The sequence below is a fragment of the Excalfactoria chinensis genome, chromosome Z, assembly GCF_039878825.1.
Source record: "Excalfactoria chinensis isolate bCotChi1 chromosome Z, bCotChi1.hap2, whole genome shotgun sequence".
In the NCBI taxonomy this organism is placed as follows: domain Eukaryota; kingdom Metazoa; phylum Chordata; class Aves; order Galliformes; family Phasianidae; genus Excalfactoria; species Excalfactoria chinensis.
In genome coordinates this window covers 49,481,477-49,505,008 of record NC_092857.1, presented here as the reverse complement: position 1 = coordinate 49,505,008, position 23,532 = coordinate 49,481,477, and the positions used below count along the sequence as shown (strand labels likewise).

The window sequence follows — 23,532 nt, the reverse complement described above, 5'->3', positions numbered from 1 at the left end:
GGTGATTGAAATGGCTGTAAGCAAATTGCCCTGGAGAATGGCATCAGAGTCTTCTTGCCAGTTAACAGGTAGATGTGGATGGATGTTAGCACTTGACAGTCTTAAAGTCTCTTGACTGTGAAGTTACAGCACTATGCAGTACAGTGAGAGTTACAAGATGCAAAGGTGATCTCACAAGAAATAATTACGGCACAGACAGAGCAGTGCTATGAGCTGCAATGCACTGTTAAACAGCTGGTCACACATACAGCTAGCAACGTTGCAGATATGGGAAAAGTGAAGTTTTGACTTTGCCAGCTCATGCTCTTACGATGAAAAATACACAGGATGCAAAGAATTAGGATGAAAATATCTGGAGTCCTCAGACTCTGAGGCTGTACGAATGGAGGAGCAACAGGAAGGAGGGCAGAGATCATGCACACTCACATACCAAAAGCTTTAAGCCATTTTTTAGAGATCTGTCAGCAGAAGAGTGGGGAAGGTGTACCGGCATGGTTCTGTAAGCCTGGAATAGTGACACAGCACCTGTCTTTTTATTAGTGGGTGAAAAGGATCCATTAAGCCCTACAGCCAGTGTTGATCAGATACCGCAGAGTTCTGCACTGTACCAACGGTTGTGTGTAACACTTTTAAAAGTGTATATAGATCCAGTTGAAGCAGTGCCATCCCTGGGAAAATGGTGTACAGCAGAAAGAGATATTAGTCTAGTGCGGCAGATGGGGGTGGCACACTTGGCAATTACAGCCTGGGAAGGGCATTGGTAATGAAAAAATGCAGCTTTTGAGAGGGGCATCTGCTTCAGTGAAACCTTCGACCATACCATCACAAGTACTACTGGGAATACAGATGCCCTTGCAAACACCTTTAGGGAATTGAGGCTGTAGTTTCCAGAACCATCTGAGGGGACGGTGAATAAAGAAAAGTCAGCAAAACCAAACATAGTTAACTCACAGGCGACAAGTATACAAATGTGGAGAGATCTTGTGTGAGCTGGTGTCCCACCATCAGAAATAGATTTGAACCAAAACATCAGCACTGTTTAAAGCAAAAGTTAACACCCACTTAAAAGACTGTCCCTGTCCACTTGCCTGCTGCCTCCCATCTGGCAAAGCAAGTGCCTAATGAGCAGAAACCTGCCTGTAGCTCTGGAGAAATATTATCTGCCCCCTTACCTAAGGTTACTTTATCGACAGGAAATACTGCCCCATTTGGCACATAGGTGCTAATTGCACCAATCAAAGAATATGCATTAGGTACTGATGTCTTGGCAGGACAGACAGTTGAGACACTAAATGGTTGCTTCTGCTTCTGATAACTCTGTTAGCGCTCACAGAGGGGTGGCCCAGGCATCCATATAATAGGAACAGAAGCATGATTTACAGCAACAGTTGCCATCAGAAAAATCTGTAACCATTCCATACGCCACTCTTCTAGGAACTGTATCAGTTAATCATGTGTCCACACAAGGGGAAACACCTCCCTTGCTCTCAGAGATTGCCCCACATTCCCTATGGAGGAATTGACTCTTTGAGATAAGTGCAAGATGATGCCTGCTTTACCAGTGTAAATTCGATATGCACTGCAACTGGATGTTCGAGTTCCAGGAATTACACTATGGCAAAAAAGTGTACTGACGTCTAAGTCAGTGAACTGAACTGACTGAGCATCCCTTGAAGGGGATTCCTAGAAGGGAAGGCGCATTACTTTATGCTGACTGAATGTGTGACTGAATTATGATCTATTAATTGAGATACAAACATTCATATAATACACCCTGAACATGCAGTATGATTCTGTATTCTAACTTCACCCCTTATTATATGCCCTCTATCAATGTCAGATTCTCAACAGATAACACACGCATTTGGTAGGCCTGGAGGTGCCTCGTCAGACAAGCCTGAGCTCTCCACCTTGGTACAGACTGGAGATCAAAGCACACCGAAGATCACAGCATGGTAATCCATGCTCGCATGAGCTTGATAAACAGTGAACCTCTAGCATGGACCAAGCCCGGGTACTGTTTCATAGATCCTCTGGCTGCTGAGGTAATGACAATAAATTTAGTCTTCACTTTTTAACTGTGAGTCTGTGGTTGTCCCTGTCATCTTCCTGTGCTGACCCACGCAGGCTCTAAGTACATCACCTACTGAATTCCACTGTTCTTCCCTTACTAAACCTTTGCACTATTCCATGAAGTCATCTGCTACAATTCTGTTCTTAACCTGGAACATCCAGACTTCTCTGTGTGGAAGAAGCCATCAACCATCTAGCTGTTCTCTGTTGAAACATGCTCACTCATGTATAGAGTTGACTGCCAATGGATTAGGTTCTCATGTTCTCTGGGAACTCAGACATTTGTTAGAGGTGCTGGAAAAACAATCCTGTGCTTAATCTAAAAATGGGAACAGAATCAAGTATTAAGAAAGCTTTAGATTTGCTGTATCTTGCTACTGTTCTGAAGTCTCTCCATACACAAAATTCTGCTGTTATCTTTTAGATACACAGGTTCCTCCTGGGTGTTTAACATTTTACCTTCATTTTAGCTGTTGGCAAAAGCTTTATGATGAATAACCCAAGTTCACCTAAGCATTTACCAAACTCCTAAAATCATTTTGTGTAAAGAGATTATAAGGTACTGTGATGTATTTTGGACATTTCCTGTAACATCAGCAAAAGTGCCAGAACACACAGCAACATACCAAAGTGACCCATTTTCATTTATCAGCTTTGTTAATGATCTGAAGGAAAAGTCAAATAGCAATTTAATTGAATTTCCAAATGAGAACAAATTAAAAGCTTCTGAAAACACCAGTAAGGGCAAAGAAATAAAAATAATGATAGAAATAAAGAATAGAGAAATGTCTGTTGGACACAAGAAAATCTGGGACTTTTTTAAATTTATTTTTTATTTTTTTCCCTGGGAAAAAAGAAGGCTTAGAGAGAAGTCTTAACAGTGCACACAAATAGCTGACAGGAGGGCACAGATTGGACAGAGGGAGCCCAATGCAAGGACAGGAGGCAATGGGCACAAACTGAATCCTCTGAACACCAGGAAGCAATTCTGCACTGTGTGGGCAATGGACCACTGACACACATTGCTAAAAGGATACTGAAGGTCAAGATGTATGAGGAGCAGATGAGATCTCTGGGTTTGCTCAGCCCTGAGCAGAAGAGGAGCTGAGGGCCTCATGGCAGCTGCAGCTTCTTACTGGGAGCTCTGCTCTCTGTGACAGTGACAGGGTCCGAGGGAACAGCATGGAGCTGTGCCAGAGGGTGTCAAGCGGGTGCTCCTGGGGCTCTCCAGGGCACTGGGTGCGGCTCAAGAAGTGTTTGGACAATGCTCTCAGACATAGGACTTAAATTATGGGTGGTCCTGTGTGAAGTCTCAAGATGGACTAGATGACTCTTGTGGGTTCCGTCCATCTTATTTTACAATTCTGTCTCTAAAAGCTGCCTAGATGTGATCCTGGGCACTGTGTTCTGTGTGGCCCTATTGGACCAGATGACCTCCAGGGGTACCTTTCAGCATCTACTACTCTGTGATTCTGCAAGTGCTGCGTTAGAAATATTTACTTTCCAGTCTTACAGAAAAAAGCTTCCAATAAAAAAACATGCAACTCACTCTTCTTTCCTGATCTCCCAGTCCTTAACATTTGGGCATAATCTGCAAAAACTTGTAACTGTAACTGACCCTTATATTCTTAATTTACTGGGACTGACAGTATCTTTGCACTGTTTTGGTTTTTACTTCTGATCCACTATTACAATAAAAGCCCAATTTACAACTCCTGCAGAATTATATTTGCCTTCAGTTCTTCACTGCTTATGAATCACTGTGTTCTTATAACACAAGGAGGATGATTCTGAGATACAGTTTCCTCATAGCTACTGCTCCTCTCATCAATAAAAAAAGCTGTAGCTGCTCCAGTTCTTACTGGTAGCAAATCCTCCTTTCCCTTGCATAGTTTAGCTCTGCTGATTTCTTTCCACTGCAAAAAGTTAATGTGTTCATAGCCTGATGAGTTGCAGAAGGAGGCAAGAAATGTTTTGCCCTACTGTTGTAATTAAGCTTTTCTGCAGTCTCAACTATGACAAATTAATAGTCATAACACAGTATCATCAAAGGTAATCAAAATTATTTATAGCTTTGACTTGGGAATGTAACTTTCTTCTGCTCATTAACACCACTACCTACAGTTGTATGCATAAACAGAAAAGGTGTTATACTTTCTACAGTAAGAGAAGCTAAAATATACAGAAATGGAAAAAAAAAATAAAAATCACATCAATATTACAGCAGATAAAATGAAGGGAAGACCAACAGTAAGGGCCAGTGAAATAAGAACAGCTTAAAAGCAGCCAAGCCAGTATTTATGAGCCAAGAAACAAAATAAATAACAAATTAAATAATTCAGAACAATAACAAAGAGTACAAAAATAGAGTAGAAATGACAATATATATGTTTGTTTTTTCCACATAGGTTTTAAAATATGTTAGTCATGCTGTGGATTCAGAGATCAATAAATAAAATGTACTATTTCTTAAAACTATGTGGAACAAAATCACGTTTGCAGAGGTATGCATATTATAGCAAAGATAGGTCAGGTTATTTGGAAGAGACGCTAGGTAACTCATGCATGAATTTTAAATGTATTTCTCTTCTTTTTTATCAAGAATAATATGTCAGCTAGCACTGCAGTAAAACATAATATGCAAGGCATACATTTGTACAAGACTGTAAACTCTTACCTACTGAAACAGAACAGTCATAAATTGGTGATGCTAACAGAAATTCTCTCTGACCAAATAGTTAACCTGTTTCCTGTATATGGACACCTATTGCAACTCTTTAAGTATCTCTACAAAAGAAGATATGATACAACATGTTGCATAATAAATGAATTTGTCTGGTTGTGAAATCTAAAAGGTTATCAAGCCCCATATCAGTTGATATAAAATACTAATCAAAATGAAGTTGAAGGACTTTAGTCTAGCAGCTACTTAGTTAAAAAGAGCAACAGCTACAAGAGAGAAAAACTACATCTTTATGTTTTACATACAAAAGTCATCCCTAACTTACAGTTGTTTTTTTTCTTTTCTGAGAGTTCTCTGCCTTAGTCTCTCTGAAGCTTACAACGCTCTCTTGTGGTAGGAAAGATGGCTATTTACTTATAATCATTAATTTCAATTTATAATTGAAGTCCAGCTGTGTTATAGGAGAATAATAATTTACTCTGAAGAAGCCAAACAAATCCCTGCAAGTTAAAACACAGTGAAAAATGAACAGGATAAATAAATGTCTGTTACCAGAGTAATACTATTCCACACTTGATTTCAGCTGGAATAAGACAACAGCAGCATGGGAGTTTTGCCATCCATGTTCACAGTACTCAGAATTTCTGCTCAGGAACAAGATAATCCCTGATCATATCAAGCTGGAATGACACGTAGCTTCTATTTAAGGCTAGTTTTCATGTCAGCGGTTATGTTAACTCTCATTAGAATCATAACAATTTGAAAAGGAGGCAGAGGTGGTCCCCATAAATAAAAATGACAGTGGAGTTGGTTCAGGATTCCATCTGTGCTCTTTGGAAGAGAAGAAACTACTCTGAATAATGGCACGCAGGAAAAGACTGTATAAGCAATAACAGGGAAAAAGGATGGCTTCCTAGCAATGAAAGATATGTCAGGAAAGTCTATTAAACCAAATGCGCAGGACAACCGATTTGTTCATTTTTGAGCTGTTTATAACCAGCTAACTATTAAGTGGTGCTCACAGCCAGAAAGGTTAAAAACTACTTGTATAAGCATTTACAAGCTTACTCATCACACTGATTCCAAAAATCCTTCCCAGAAATTAATCCAAAAGTAGAAAGCCTTTCTAATCAAGGATTTTCACTTATTCTGACATCGTAATTCCTATATATAGTTTGTCAAAACTAGGACTTGGCCCTCATTTCACCCATCTATTTATATTTCCCAGAACCCATGAGACTTGATGAAGTATCTGACATCCAGCTTTGCCAGGAACTTTTTCTATCAGGCTTGAGTGACTCACCTTCTATCTGTGAACAAGAAGACACTGTAGCATTGATTCAACAGTTCTTACAGCTCCATATACCTTGATGATCTTCCTCAATCTTCCGAATCAGCTAACATGCCAATAAAGCTTTATTTACTGCCTACTGCCTTGCATAAGGGATTTTGAAATATCCCCTGACAAACAGTAAGACCCTATTTCAATCAATACTCACAGTGATATAAAAATGTTTCATAAAGTGTATCCTAACACTACAATTCTGCCAAACAGCATAGAAAGAGGCTGAAAACTACAAGTGACAAAAGAAAATGTGACATGCACCTAGCCTACTGTCTGTTCCACGTTACTCATTCTTAGCAACTGTGACTTCTTTAAGATACATTAAATTTGTTCAGAACCTTTTTATGAGAAATACCCTGCGGAACTGAATTTTCCTTTGAATTGAGCTGAACATGCATAGCCTCACCTAAGTTCCTCTCAGTTTTAGAGGAAAAATGCCTTGATTCTCAAAAGGAGACCAACAGCAAGTTGGACAGAATTTTCTTAGTAATTTGATATGCAGAACTATACACAATCTAAGAGTCTTGCAGAATATTATCATCTCTAAAACACTGCTCTTCAGTTGCATAAACTTTTTTTTTTTTTTTTCAAGAAAGCTCACTAAAATTCATTTTACATTCTTCCTCCATCTATTTTTCATTACACATGCAGACACATGCCTACAGTGAATCTAATAATTCAGTGATAAAATTGCAGCAATGTAAAGCTCTGAGGAACTCCAGAAGAACTTTCTAAAGTGCAGTGTACAACTGTACTACAGTTAGGAATATAATTATTGGCACTAACAAAAGAATGAGCAGCTACACTCTTTTTTAAATTGATGAAACAGCTGTAAGCTTGTATGCATACATATGTACATGTATCTCTATTTAAAAAGTAGAAAATGGGAATATTTCCCTCAAAAAAGCCATCTGGAAATTTATTTTTTATTACCGTTGACAAATAGCCTACGAGCTTTTGATTAGATCTGAAGTATCTTCCTGTCTGAGAGAACTGGGGCGCGCTCATTTTTGTACTGTCAAGAATCAGAATGAGAAAACAATACATAATGTATTTAATGTAACACATATTTGTCTTCTAGAAATACTAACTAGAATTTTCTGTTTTAGGAAAAAACACACACACAAACAAAAACCAGCACAGTGTACATTATACCATGCTTTGGCTTTGCTACACAAAGTTACCTTCTAGTCAATGATGCATGATCAAAGAAGAATCCTGTATCTCATTTCCAAGATGACTGGCATATGGCTAAATACATTACTCCTCCTCTTCCTAATCCATCTATTTCTGTTTTTGTCCTGTCCTATGATCTAATTGGTTGTTCATCATCTAGCCCTAACACATCATTTACCCACTGTAAATATTATAATCTGCAGTACATTTTTTTTTTTCTGGAACAAATACTAAAAAAAAAAATAAAACTGTTTTAAAACAAGCAATAAAATGCCATCAGTGGTATACTCAATCATAAATACAGCTTGTATCTCCAGTTTACATTTAGTATCTGATGGTTTTGGACCAGAGGGTGCCTCAATTTTCTCAGTAGTTTTAATACAAGTATTTGAACTCTAAAATGCAGTAAATAGAGAAGAATTACCACTGCAGCTTCACACTGATTACAACTTTTTGAGTGACATATATTGAACTACAAAAAAAAAGTTGTTGTCATCGAAGGACACAGTTTACAGCTGAGTTTAATGATAATGCTTCTGTTAACTTCAAAGCTGTAGTTAGTGTGCTTAGCTAAACACACAACACTGGCTTTGCAGTATCTTTTGCAAATAACCTTCGCTTTGGATTCAGTTAATTTTTTCAGTACAATTCAGTAGTAAAATTCTTTGCCATAAAGACGGCAAGCAATCCAGTAGCAAGCAATCCAGTACTTTATTTTAAATAACCAGACAGCCAGTGTTAACACACAGTGCTAATTCTAATTCACAGATGTAAAATATCTAAGCCTTCCATTTATTTTTCACTTCCAGTGGGAGGTTAGGACCCTTTGTTGAATACTGATTTCCCCTGATATCTTGATATTTTCAGATTCACATGTTACCATTTCCTCCCAAGTATTATTATTAAAGCTAAAACGTTCTCGAAACTTCACTTTTAAATCAATTTGAAAAAATAATGTTTTGAAAATAGGAGTATACTGAATAAGAAAGTAGTTAACAGAGCTATTCTTGAAACTGTATGTAAATGTTTAAATTGCTCAAAATAGGGGTACATTTTCCTCCACAGAAGATAATAGAAAATTTCAAAGTTACTTGCAGATATTTCCTTCCTTTCTCCAAGAAACTAAACTGCATCAGCTAGCAAAGCATGGAGGAAACACATCTGATGCTAGAATATGACATTCTACCTCTTTGTTGAGAGCAAAGGAAGATAAGACTACATGGCACTATGGAACTAAAAATATATGAAGCAGAAATGCCCAGATTGTAGCTGATAGCAACTTAAGTTGTGTACTGCACACATACCATAAGCACCTTGTTTTCCCCACCTTCAAACTATCAAAATGTGAGTCAGTACATGAACTCAATGAAAAACACAGATGCTTTTGACTACTCTTGCTGGTCATTCAGATCTCATGCTTTCTGTCAGTGAAAAGGCAGAGCTGAGAAGTCAAGAAACAGGAATGGTCATGTGGTCTCTAAAAACTGAGGAATGCTATGGCAGTTAATAGCTGGGATGGACTGCCAGAGGCAGTTTGAACAGGACCCTTGTTCTGATTTCATCCCCAGCCACTGGATTTCTTCCCTGAAGGCCTCCATATTAGTTTCTTTCAGAGGAAGCAAATTCACACGTGTTAAATTAAGATTTCAAGTCATGTGTAGGTTGCATACACACTCATGTTTCCTTAAAAAGACAATGCAGACGGTAATGCTGTTAGAAAAAAGTTACACTCTGATGGAAAACTTAAACTCCAGTTGCTGAGTAATGAGATGTACCAACCCAAAAAGCAGATGTGGATATATGTTTCTAGCTATTGTAAAAAACAATTCACTTCTTAGTTTTTCCTATATTGTATTAGTTACTGGTGAATTCTATCATATGTATTTTTACACTTAGTTGTCAATATGAACATTATTTTTAAAAATAAGTCTGAATAGTAATTCTGCAGTAACGTGCTAAACAATTTATCTATAACCATCCCTAGCTTACGTAATTTAGACAAAGTAAAATTTAGACAACCTAGATTGTTTATGTACTCTTAGGCAATAACATGCCCAAACAATTTCCCTCTTTGTGGTATTTCTAATCATTATCTTCTGAAAAGTGACATACTGAAATCTTAAAGGATATATTCCCCATCTTGCACAGAATATAGCAAGGATGATATTCAAGCACAATCATTATTAGGCAAATTCTATCACAGAACAAAAATAACAACTCCATCAAGACCTTTAATGGGTATTTTAAACATGAATACAAAGCGCTATCAGACTGAATTACCCATGCTGCCGTCCAGCTGACAGACTGCGTAATAACGAGAAATAAGATTAAACCAAAAGGAGATTTCAAATAATAGGGATGAAATGTTATAACTGTCTTTTGAAAGGAAAGGCCCTCCACAGAAAGAAAAAATAGATTTCTGTTTATTTTCTATGAAGAAACTCCAATTTGGCATTACAAACTAAGTAACAACAGAATTTATTATGTCCTATACAAAACTAGCCTCTGGTAATTCTTCAGTATTAATATTAGCCTCAAAACAATCACAGTTAAACAACAACTTTGTTTTGCACTTCTATTAATAGATGCCACAGTAATGAGACATTTGATGAGAAAACTAGCAAATGGCAATGATAATTTGTGCTAGAAATTACCAACTGCAAACAAAATGTGCCCTAACAGCAGCTGGAGCAAGCAGCGTGTCATTGATTAAAAACAAAATGAAAATTAAAAAGAATAACAAAAGAAAAAGAAGACAATAGCACTTCAAGTTACATCACCGATGTGTTAATCATTACATAATGTACGGGCTTACATGATAAGGTCTTGGTAGTGGGGGACTGTAGGTGTGGCCTCTGTGAGCAGAGTTCTGCTCTGTCAGATCTGCCAGTGCCAGAGCTGAGCCATGGGTAATGATGACTGTGCTCTGGGAGAGCCAACTTGAGAGAGAGAAAACTGCTGCACAACAGCATCTGGGAGATAGGAGCGAGAAATGGGAAAGAAGCAGCCAGGTCAGTGCAGAAGGAAGGCCAGGAAAGGCCCATGTGGAGAGCAGGCTGTCTCCCTGCAGCCTGTGGGCACTACGTGGAACAGATCTCCCCATGCAGCCACGAAGGAGTCCCCAGTGCAGCAGTGGATGACACCTGGAGGAGGCACAGCCCATGGACACCTCCACAGGAGCAGGCTTGGGCTGGAGTTGCAGCTGCTCTGGGGGAGCAGCCCATGGTAGGGCAGGAGGGCTGGTGGGAACTGAAGATGATGGCTAGCAAACAGTGGAGTAACCTGTTCCGGAAGGTCCACAGCCCACTGAAGTGACCCATGTTGGAGAAGCTCTTAAATAACTCCTGCTGGTGCAGCCTGTGATGAACTGCATCCCATGGGAAGGGCTCACAATGGAAACGGGGAAGAGTGTGAGGAGGAAAAAGCAGCAGAGGGGAGCTGTAAGGGACTGAACACAGACCTCATTCCCAATGGGGAAGGTGGGGAGTGAAAGTGAGCCTAGGAAGAAAAGGGTTTTTTTTTGTTTGTTTGTTTTTTTTTTTCTTTAAGTTTGCTTTTACTTCTCACTATACCACTCTTACTAATAAGCAATAAATTCTTCTTCCTCAAGTTAAGTCTGTTTTGGCCATGCTGGTAATTGGTGAGCCTACCATTACTGAATCACGCAAGATTGTTCACCCCCTTCCTAGTGAGCAGTTGGTGACCAGCCAAGGTTAACTCACAAGTTAATACATTCACCTGTAGTACTCTACTGCTTATTTAAACCAAACACCACGACATCAAAAAGCTACCAATCAAATATGCATTTTCTGCACACTGTGATTATAGAATTCTCTGGTATCAGGACTGTGTCAAATATAATTCAGGAATGCATATGTAACATAGCATGGCCTTATGAAGATAGCATGATATATTGAGTTTTAGAGTCAACAAAAATGCAGCCTGACATTTTTATATCGCACACTGATCATCCAAATCCATGCATCTGTTACTCTAATCAGAAACCTTCAAAACTATTTCTGCAGCTATGGAAAGCTAAACTGGAGATGCAGGACATAACTAATTTGCTTTTATTAGAAGCTGGGGTGAACTTCAAATAAAGCACACAGTGAAAAGCACTATCAGTCTCTATAACAAATACATAGGGTCTGCTATGCCAAGATCCAACAGTTCAAGGAAACAGAGTAGAAGAAAGCTCACATCTTTTTTTCAGAAGCATTTTCTTGTCATAGGTCAAATCCAGATACATTACAGAATCTGGTAATGGTTTTGAGTTCCCAAACTCTGTGCAGGACTGTAACTGATGCTGCAGTACAGTACTTCAGGAGACTTCTATATTCCATACTCATGATTACTGTCTGTATAGAAAAGTTTAGAAATCAAGAATCAACTACACTAGTACAAAATTGCAGCTACACTTTTGAGATGTATTTTTGACACAAATCTTCATGCTCTATATAGATTTTTTTTAACTCTTCTAGTATCCAGTGTTGAGCCTTGCTGTGCGTGGAACAGACAGTCAATGCAGCAGCAAAATAACAATGTCTTTTCTTCATGTAGGCTTCAATCAAAGCCTCCAAAGATTGGACAGCATTCTGAAGAGTACCAGAATTAGTTCTGATTGTGTCTGCAACTCAACAGAGAACTCGGAAATAATGCAGCATTGAGCTTGTACATTCTGTATGTACAGTCAGAATACATGTGTTATCTAGCAGTACGCTACACGACGCAGAACCTGGTGAAAAACTCAAAGATTCCCTGTCTGAAGAAGACTAAAGAGTGATGTTTCCAAACAAAACAACTTCTACAAACCCCAGAAAACTCCTCAGTGGAAGCATGACTAGAATCTGAAGTGGAAATCCCATATATATCAAGTAATCGGGTGATAAATATTAATAGCACCCAGCAGTATCAAATGAATTAAGATTAGATACTTTGAGCATTGCAAACAAACAAACAAACAAACAAAAGCGAGTAATTTCCAGGGAAGTTACTTGATCCTCGGTCCTGCCTTGTTAATAGAGGGAACAGGGTGAAAAGCATGTGTCAGTGCTACAAACTATGGAATCAAGAAGGCTATGGACTATCAAACTATGGAGTCAAGTGTTTGGGATCAACAAGTCCAGTCACTGTTGGAGCAGAACTTCAAGGATTTCTGTTTGTCTTTGACATTAATGTCTGGGAAGACACAGTTCTGAAAAATGAGATTAAAACTTTCACTTTCCTACCTTTTGTTAAAGAAAAGATAATGCTGCCTCTGAGTATCTGAATATGCTGCTTCAAGAAGAGCGGAAGGACTGAGAGGCTCTGAACTGTTAGAGCTGTTAGAACCCTAAAATGCTGTTCACTTGCACTTGCTTTCTTAGTAACTCAGTATTCTGAGTCCTAAGAGCAATACCTGAGATTGCCACTTGAGACAAGGTTTTGAAGACAAAATGATATTGCTAAGCAAAAACTATTAAGAATTAATCAACAGCCCAGGGATATGGATCAGCAACCTGTATAAACAGGGTGTAGCAGACTCTCAGTCATCAGATAACGAGAATAAGAGTCAAAAGCCTTTTAATGAAAGCCTGACATAAGAAATCACGTAGATGCATGTGACCTTATGCTCCTTTTTTTTTTTTTTTTTTTTTTAATTATTTCTTTTTAACCATCATACACATATGAATATATAATAATTTTTATAATGAAAACAATTCTAAGAAAGGAATACTTGGACCTATTAGCTCTAGATGAAGCCACAGGAATTGAGTTTCTGAATACTCACTTTCAGATTCCTACAGTACTGCAAGTATTTTTATAAAGGTCCTCAATGCCATGGAACGTACAAAACTAGGGTTGGAAGCAAATGTGGTTACATGAAAACTGTGAAAAATAATTTCTTGGAACACTGCAAGGCACTGACACATTTGCACTGATAAATGTCATGGACTGAAATGCAGTTTTAGTAGCCAATTATGAATAAAGGAATTCTGCACAGACAAGAGGACCTCAGCAGTACCATGCCCTTTGAGACCTGCTGAAGACTTCAGGGGTCTTGGTGCAGCACTAGCAGAGTCCATATTCACTGTTGTATGTGGAGGATTGCAGCATCTACTCCCTGCATGAGTAGTAGTGTCAAGGGGTGTGGGCATGAAGCAGCGCTATTGTTTAGGCAATAATCAACACTTCCTTGAACTGCTTAGCAACAACTAGGACTCCAAAGAGCTGACTTTTAAACCTACTCTTTTCAGAAAGAGCAGGTAGATCATCACTTACAAACAAAACATGTAGGAGAGAAAAGTATTCAGCCTGAATACCTGATGCAAGTCTAGATAATCTCTTCACATAAATACTATGCATTTGTAATGGTTCTTCCACTTCTCATGGTACTTACATTATCACTAATAAACCAAATAAAAATAATAACCTGTGTAAAATCCATAGTGTTGTAAGTGCACAGTATAATTAGATAAACTCACTGCAGACACAGGATTTAGTGGAAAAAAGCTCGCTAGACAAGAGGCAAAATAGAAGGTTCCATAAAACACATGCAAAGGAAGAAATAAAAAATAAGTACAGTAATGTGGCAGTAAAATTTAAAATTTGACACAAATGTTTTGTAGTATGGCAGAATGAAGCTTCTTTTATCCCCAACAATAGCAACATACTTGTATTAAGTAAGTAGCCAAGACACACTTACAGCTCTTTATCAGTGTTCACATTTGTGGCTATAGCTTTAAATAGAATAGAAATGACTTGTAATACCCATACTGTAAAAAAAAAAAAAAGATGCAATTTTATATGAAACAGAGACATCATAAAAATAACATTTAAAATCACAGTTATTCAATGATGTGCTGTTTCAACGGTACCACTGATAATAAATATCTGAAAGACAGAGAAGCACAATCAACTATAGTTAACCATCAACAGTACAGACATTTTTGATATTGTACTAAAGAAACAAATAATCAAATACGAGTGGTATAGAAACTAAATTCTGCACCATTGCTTAATTTTATACATGCTGTTCTGAATGAATCATAAAAAGCTAATTAATAATGACAATGAGTTTATACGGAAGCATACAGACACAAGACAAACAAGTTTTCTGAAGATCATTAACAAAAGTTTGTGTGATACCCCTCCCAAGGAAAAAAGTATAAATAAAGTCTCAAATATAATATTTATTTCACTAATATTTTCCTTTATGAAGTCTTTAATACTTCCTCAGGGAAACTCATGAATGATTGAAGTGGATATAATCCTATAAGAAATTACTGCTTGCACAATAAAACTTTATGAGCCCAACTAGATGATAGAAAGGCAAATTCATTCCACAGAAACATAAGACATCACCAGCACAGAAATTACAACTGCAGCACCAACTTCTGAGCTCTTCATGCTATAGGAGGAATGTGGTATATGAGGAAACATGTTCAAGGAAAAGGAGATATTTCAGAATGAAAAAAGCCATTCTACCAAGCACTGAATTGCCAAAAGGAGGCAGTGACATCTATTTAGCTCTTGTCTTTAACAGGATGTAGGTACAGAAATCAAGTAAGCAGGTTCTGAGGGTACTGGCAAATGAAGTTGCCAACGCACTTTCCATCAGATTTAAAAGGTCATGGCAACCTGATGAAGTTCCCACTGATTGGAAAGGGGAAAACATAACTCCCATTTTCAAGAAGGGCAAAAAACAAGATCCAGGGAATTACAGGCCAGTCAGTCTCACCTCTGTTCCTGGCACAATCATGGAGTGGATACTCCTGAAGGCCCAATAAAGGCACACGGAAAATAATGACGAGGTGATTGGTGGTAACCAACATAATTTCAACAAGGGCAAGTCATGCCTGACAAACCTGGTGGCCTCTTATGATGGAGGTACCGTGTCAGGGGATAAATGAAGAGCAACTGACATCATCTACCTGGACTTCTGCAAAGAGTTTAACAATGTCTCACATGACCTCCTTGTCACCAAATTTGAGAAAGATGGATTTGACAGATGGATCACTCCCTGGATAAGGAACTGGCTGCATGGCTGCACTCAGATAGTTGCGGTCAGTGGCCAAATGAAACAGGTGATGTGTGGGGGTACCTTGGTTGTAGGTAACATGAACGGTGCGATTGAATGCACCCTCAGCAAGTTTGGAGATGACACCAAGCTGAAAAGTCCAGTTGACACACAACAGCAAAGGGATGCTATCCAGAGGGACCTGGGCAGACTTGCAAGTTTGCAGACAACACCAAGTTGGGAGGGAGTGTTGATCTGCCACAGGAGAGAAAGGCACTACAGAGAGAGCTGGATAGACTGAATTGATGGGCCAAGGTAAACTGTATGAGTTTCAATAGGGCCAAGTGTCGGGTCCTGCACTTTGGTCACAACAACCCAGGCAACCTTACAGGCTTGGGGAGGTGTGGCTGGAAAGATGCCCAATGGAAAGGAATCTTGGCTGATGGACAGTTGGCTGAATATAAAGCAGCAGTGTGTCCAAGAAGGCCAATGGCATCCTGGCTTGTATCAGGAATGGTGTGGTGAGCAGCACTAGGGAAGTCATCCTGCCCCTGTACCGGTGAGGTATCACATTGAGTTCTGTGTTCAGGGCACCTCAGTACAGAAAGAACATGGAGGTGCTGGAGCCGGTCAACAAGGAGCCGAAGGTCAACAAGGCTTGTGAAGGGTATGGAGAATATGCCCTATGAGGAGCGACTGGAGGAACTGAGACTGTTTAGGCTGGGGAAGAGAAGGCTAAGGGAAGACCTTATTGCTCTCTTCCAATACCTGAAAGGTAACTGCTGAGAGAGAGGGGTTGGTCTCTTCTCACTGGTGACAGGATGAGGAGAAATGACCTCAAGTTGTGTGAGGGGAGGTTTAGATTGGGTATCAGAAAAAACTTCTTTACAGAAAGGGTTACTAAGCACCGGAATAGGCTCCCCAGGGAGGTGCTTGAGTTACCATCCCTGAATGTGTTTAAAAACCATTTGGCTGTTGTGTGTCTCTGCCTATAGCAGGGGGGCTGGAACTATGTAATCTTAAAGGTCCCTTGCAACCCAAACCATTCTATTATTCTATGATTCTTCCACACTCTTAGAAAGGAGACCTGATCAGCTCAAGTTTTAAACCACTACTCTTTTAATTCACAAGATTATTAAATTACTACTGATACACTAAACAAATCAGCATACCAAATAAGCTGAAAGGATCACTTTTCATCTTTTTTTTTGTGGCAGCTGAGCTACTGTGACAGAAAGAAACAAAAGATTCACAGGGAAGAAAAGACTAACTAAATTACTCAATATAGTTCTAATTCCTGGCTGGGAAAGAGATGATACTTCTTCCCAAGATTCTTTACATTAACAGTTAACACACTGAAAGGGAAAAAATATATATATCTGGGAACAAAGAATCGCATGCACACTAGATAAAAGAGGCATTTTCCCAGTCATTTATAATTTAATTAACTGCCCATATTTAATCAGAACTATAGAAATCCCGAATTAACATGCACAGAGCCTGAGTTTCACACTATGAAGCTGAGCCAACCACTTCTAACTTAATGAGGAGTTTGGAGGACCTAGAAAACATTATATAATATTGTATTTGCACTAAGGAAAAGGAAAAAAAAAAAAGAAAAAAGAAAAAAAAGGATGTAGTACCACAAATAAAAATGGAAAAACTGGAATACACAACATGATTGTCTTACCATTGAATACACCTTTAATTCAAAGTATGGCAGATTTCCAGAACAGCAGCTGCACAGACTGAAAGGAAAGCTCGACTAAAGGGATACACCTGGAATTCTGTTTTTTCACATCTTCTCACATATTGAAATAAATCACTTGAGTCTGATACCAACTTTACGCTACTTCTGGCAGATGAAAAAATGAAGGCTGCTGAAGTTTGGTGAAAATGTTTACCCTCTGACCACTTTTAGGGTTCTAACTTTTAATATGGTTTTCTCCTAATACTGCATCTTGATATTTGTTTAAACTGTTGTTTTTAAAATCAAACTACTCCTTGTTTGTGAAAGCTCTTTAGGAAGGAGAAAAGCAATTTGATTCTCAAGTAAAGTAGTAAAACAACAATTGAACAAATCAATTAACTGAGAAAAAACAAACAAACAAACAAACACATAAACTCTGCTAATTTGGATTAGAATCATGCATGTATGACTTGTAGATAAGGCTACAACCCAATTTTCCACAGGGAAATAATATTTTCTAGACAAAGCTGACTTTCTAATTTTCAAAGGCTGTACTGACTACCGAATGACAGAAACAGAGAAAACACAGAACATAATTAGTTTTGTCAGTATTAAAACATCTTTCCAATTGAAATACCATAATTTCAGCTATTTTCTTTAAAAGATGATACTGGAAAAGAAGGGCGCAGGGGGAAATGCTCAAATGCTCTGAGCAACACAATTACCCCGGGTGGGTCTGGAAACCAAGAATGAATTATGGACATCCAACACATGCAAATCAAATACTGCTAAAGATCACTCATGAATGCTTATTGAACCAACTGAAGTTATCACAGCTCCATCCTAATCTTCTGTTTCTAATTAACAGAAAAAAGAAATCAAACTATTTAAACAATAGCAAGGGGTAAAAAATGAAAAGCAGGGAACGATTCTTTAAACTCGTTTTAATCACATGCAGATGAAATAACTGCATAGCTCTGTAGATGTTATTTCTTTTAAAAGCATTTTTTTTTTTTTTTCATGCAGCAGGTTTTTTTTAATTATTATTTTATTTATTTAAGCCCACTCATTTCTGCTTTTTAAACGGAACAAAGAGAGAACAAAGAACAAGTGATTTCTGGACTCCTCTGGAGATGGAAATGCAGATCAAATAATCCCTCACAGGCATTAAGAATATGACAAATCCAAACTTTATACCTGCACTCAATGAAAACACCACAGCATGCACAGTAATAAAAATCAAAGGGTAGATTAGTTGTTGCACTGGCCCAATTACTGGAAGACTAAGCCCAGGTGTGACTTGGATAGCAATATCAGAACGCTAGAACAGTTTTAAATTTAAAATATACTGGCTAGGTATAGCTAGTGCAGCTACAACTAAAAAGTGGCATTAAAAATCATTTAATAAGCTTCAAGTCTTTAACAGCTAGTCAAACACAAAAAGCTCTAAATAATGGTCACATATACTACAAAGAAAACAAAATACGGAAGGGTCTGAACAAATATTTAAGACAACAAGTAGAATGCTGTGGAAAATCAATAACATGGAAATGAAAAAAAAAAATTCATTTTGCTGCAAATATATCCAATGATATATTATTCAAGATACTTCTTTAGTAACAGTAATTACATCCTTCTGACTTTTAATCAAAATTTAAAAATATTCTGCTGTGCATTCCATTTTGTCTGTAGCCAATTTTCTTTTTTCCTTTTAATCTAAGAAACACTTCTACTTGATGCAGTTTTTGACAAAAAGAGAATAAATTTACTGTTATTTCAAAACAATTCATGTTCTTTTCATACTAAATCTTCTTCCTGCAAGACATTACATTGTTCCATTCTAATCTCAACATAAAATTTAACCATGAATAATTTGTCTTATCTTGACCCAACAAGGAGGAAACAAAGACTTCCATATTCCTTGTAGAGATCACACTGTCACATAACTGCATCTCCAGTGGTCAGGTAAGGAGGGTCTTAAACTCCAAAGGAGTTCTGAGCCTTGTACACCTAAGAACTTGCTGACGAAGTACTACACAGTGGGACTTGAACATGCTACCTAATTTAACGTATCTACTGCACAGCACCGGTGTGCACTGGCATGCAATAGGCTCACAATATCCATTAAGTAACAAATGTTCTTTGCTTCTGTAGCAGATGGGATTTCTTAATAAATGTACAAGGGCTGCTCCAGAAGTAATGCCTCCTATTTTGTGATGTTGCCACCTGACACCAGAAGCAAATGATGGTGGTACAGCAGTATCCACCAATATCCTGTTACTTTTTGTTGCTGTCTGACAGATGGCAGCAGAGAGGCACTCTGACAAAAGGGGGGCATCTGATGTGGAAGTGCAGACAAAGTAAATGCCAGAGAATTCCTCCATGTAGAAAATATGGCACCTGCAGACATTCACTGATGACTGCTGAATGTTTATGGAGACCAAACAGTGGATGGGAGCACAATGCTTCATTTCAGGAAGTAGTAACTCTGTTGAACAATACTGTTTGTCAGGTGAGAATCTATTAAAAAGTTATTTTACCCTTTGTTGTACCTTCCATGGAAATAAATAGGAGGCACTACTTTCAGGGTGAGCTGTGGCTATCCAACCAGCCTTAAAGGCACACAGAAATCGTATTCAGCATTCAGAATCCTCAGACAGGAAAACAGACATGAAGGAAAAAAAAAAAAAAAAAAAAAAAAAGAAGAAGAAAACAGAACCACTACTACTAACTTTACTAACCTTACGCCCAGTGACATAAAACTGAATAAATTTTCAATCTACCAGAAAATAAGAATGATAAAGTAATACTGGAAATGCACATTTAGATTTATTAACTTATGCATTTCATAAAACTAACAGTGTTCCTGAAGAGCTCATTTGCCTGCTTGGTTGCATTTTGAAACTGTAATTTTCTTCAGGACAGGTTTACTAAAAATTTTGCTTCTGCCTTTATAGGAATTGGTAGTTCTCAACAATAATCTTCAGTGATATTTTGAGGTAATAATACATAATGCCTGTGAAGATTTTGAAAGTTAAAAAGGAAGGTGCATTTTCCTTACTTGTATGTTTAAATCATACTGAGTGCATTGGTAAATCTATCACATTAGAAAAACAGGAGATTAGATTTCAGCTGTGTTTCCTGATTTTAGATCCACATAGTACGACTGTGCTCAGCTTCCTAATCTTTTCACACTAAGTAAGACAGTTCTGTATGAATTCTCACTCTGATATGTATTTTTTGAATCTCTAATCACTGCCTTTGTAAGCATGCACACCCCCTCTCTAACTCCACCCCAAGAAAGCTGCGACAAAAAACAAAGATAGATGGTAGGGAAAAGTAGCAATTAAGAAGACTGGTATTCTGTTTAAGCTTTCTTAAGTTAAATCCAAGAAAGAATTTTTAAAAATATGCAAATGACACAATAATACTGTTAGGCTTCATAAAAAAGTTATTACTGTGGACACAGGAATGTTTTCAAAGATAAATCTTACCAATTTACCTGCAGCATTTAGAACAACTCATTTTTGGTTAAAAAAAAAAGAGAAACACAATTCAGATCTCCAAGAACAGCATTCATTACAACTGTGCTAAATATGAAGTACCCTGTGGTACTCAGGGATATGATTTAGCAGAGGTTGTTTTTTTTTTTTTTTTGTTTGTTTTTTTGGTTTTTTTTTTTTTTTTTGTTTTTTTTTTTGTTGTTGTTTTTGTTTTTGTTTTTTTTGTTGTTTTTTTTTGTTTTTTTCTTAGAGATGGGGTACTGGTTAGGCTGCGGTTGGACTTGATGATCTTCAAGGTCTTTTCCAACCTGGATAATTCTATGATTCTATGATTCTAAGTGGGCTAACGATGTGTGTTCAGTGATGCAGAGTTTATCTACAAATGTCACACAAAGAATAGTGAAAAATGTCAGTATTAAAAATGACAACTTATTCTGTACGGTTTCCCTGAAAAGTGGACTAACATCATTTGTTAGTCATATTCCAGCCCTAACAATGTTTACACAATGATATTTTGAGAGAAAGTAGGTGAAAATTATGTACATTTGCATATTCATTTTGATAGAAACTGAGAAAGTAGCTCTAGGACACAGCCCAAACCGAACAGACAAAAAACCAGAAACAGTGTATCCAGGGAAAATAAAGCCTGAACCTATTCCATATTTTGGAGAATGTAGTCCGTAAGGCAATTCCTAATATCTGAATGTAAACAAGTCCAGTTAATACTACTAATACTATCTGAGATATCAGTGGATTTTCCTGAAACATGCAGCACATATACCCTAATTTCTGTTTTGGCTATGCAGGAACCTGCAAATAAAGATATAAGCTTCACAGATATCTTTTTTAGCCATGATTTGTTGACGCAGTTATGCTCTTGATAAAGCAAATTGTTATGGTGACAAAACCATTGTCAATCTATACAAAAGGAAATGAACTATTCAAACCAAATACTGTAGTATTCATTTTGACCCAAATGAACAGAACACCTTTGTATTAGACAACAACAATGACCTGCTTTCAGAAAAAGTGTAGCTTTTAAAAAAAATTCTAGAGATCCTCTGTGTTGATATTGAGCACCAAAAACATTTAATCTGGTAGCATTCCAAATGATCAAAATTACAACATTGAGAAAGAACGTATTTTCCTTACCTGTGTATACAATTTTTCGATTCGAGGTATGCCATACCAGAAGCAGCATCTAATGAAAATTTCACTAACTGTTTGGTTTTTAGCTCATCCTTCTTTTTTCTTAAAAAGGAAAGGAAATCGCCTCCTAGAGAAAAGACAGAGGAGGACAATGAGACATGACAGGCAGAACATTCATATTTATTTCACATTAGGGTCAAGAGACCAAACAGAATGAAGATGTTCAACGTAATTCTTGACCCATCAGTTTGAAGTTAGCCTAAGAGAAGGAAGGAAAGACTTAATTACCAGGATGAAGACTGTACATGCATGGTGAAAACTATGCTGCATTTTCTTACAAACAAAATCTTTAGCAGTGCAACATTAAATACAGACATTCTTGAAAACTGCTGACAAAAACAACTTACACTTTGTGACAAATACAGTTCTCTAGTCACAGAATGACTATTGTAGAAGTTTAAAATAATTGCAAATAAAATGATTACTTCCTATTGATTTTAGAGTGAAGTAGAGCAGAACAACAGAGTGGTTGAATGAAACCTACAGAGGTCTTGGAGCTGAGTGGCCTGACTCCAGGGCTAGCCAGAAGTTTAAGCATGTTATTAAGGGCATTATCCAAGTGCCTACTGAACACTGACAGTCATGTGGCATCATTCCTTCTTTCTAGAAAGGCTGTTCCAGTGCCAGACTGCATTCATGATAAAGAAATTTTTCCTCATGTTCTAATGATTTCTTTAAACTCATTTGCAGAGGTGTTTCTCAAAGTACACTGAAGCCACTGGAGGGGTAACAAAGTATTTTACTAATTGGGCAATGTTAACCACCTATTTGACAATAGCAATTAAAAATAAAAATAAAAATGACGCTAAAAATTAAAAATGAAATTAAAAATTAAAAATGAAACACAGGTTTCTGAAAACCTGACTTAGAACAAAGTAAGTAGTGGAGGCACTTCTACAAACACTGCAACATCGTGTTCAGATTGAATATCTGTATTACAGATTTATTTGAAAATATATTTAATTGTTCCAGGCATAGACTAAAAACCATAGTGAAGCTTTCCACATCACAGCATTTTCTTGGAAAGGTGTAGCCAGCTCTTGCTCTAGCTTTTTGTTTCTCTTCTCATTACACTAAACTGACAATAGCAGTTCTCTCTTGCAAGTAATTGCACTGCGATACAATTTAATAAACTGCCTTTCTTAGCAAAGAAGAAAGTCATTATATAGCTAACAGTTTCATGTGGAATTTTCTTTGGAATGCAGTTCTATTTATATTTAAGATGATTGTAAGAAATACAATCAGAGATTGCTAAGGAAAATAGTTTGCTGTTGCAAAGCGTAACTCTAAGGTCCTTAAAATATTATCATTCAGCAACAGAAAAGTGAATTTGTATCTTAACTAACAATTACTGCACCCTTCATTTACTCATTTTTTTTCAGAGATCAAATTTTAGTACAATGATTTAAAGATGATGGCTTGATATGCTGTCTCTTAGTGAAAACTCTGAAAAAATAATACACAGAAAACATTTCTTCTGTACATACAGTAGTACTATAGGAAAGCCACAAAATATTATCACAGAATGACTGTGTGGTTGAGGCTGGCATGTTCCATCTGGCCCAGCCCCTGCTCCAGCAGAAACACCCAGGGCAGGGTACCCAGGATCATGTCCAGGTGGCCTATGGAGAACTTCAAGGAGGAAACCCCACAATTTCTCTGGGCAACCTGTGGCAGTGCTTTACCACCTACGCAGCACAGCAGTGCTTCCTGATATTCAGAAAGAACCTCCTCTGTTCCAGTGTGTGTCCCCACTGTCCATAGTCCTGTCACTAGACACCAGAGAAAAGAGCCTAACTCCATCCTCTTCACCCTCCCCCTTAAGGTATTTATAGACAGGTATTCGATGTGATC

General features: G+C 37.7%; 1 protein-coding gene across 3 annotated transcripts in view; it reads right to left on the bottom strand.

The window, feature by feature from the left end:
- The window catches only part of FER (FER tyrosine kinase), a 159,407-nt gene that overhangs the window by 16,248 nt on the left and 119,627 nt on the right, over nucleotides 1-23,532 (bottom strand). For 2 of the 3 annotated variants that reach the window (XM_072359817.1, XM_072359818.1), the window contains one exon: nucleotides 21,622-21,745. In XM_072359817.1, the coding sequence (XP_072215918.1) occupies nucleotides 21,622-21,745 (124 nt within the window). The remainder of the gene's footprint in view (nucleotides 1-21,621; nucleotides 21,746-23,532) is intronic. The other variant, XM_072359819.1, reaches the window with a different exon arrangement.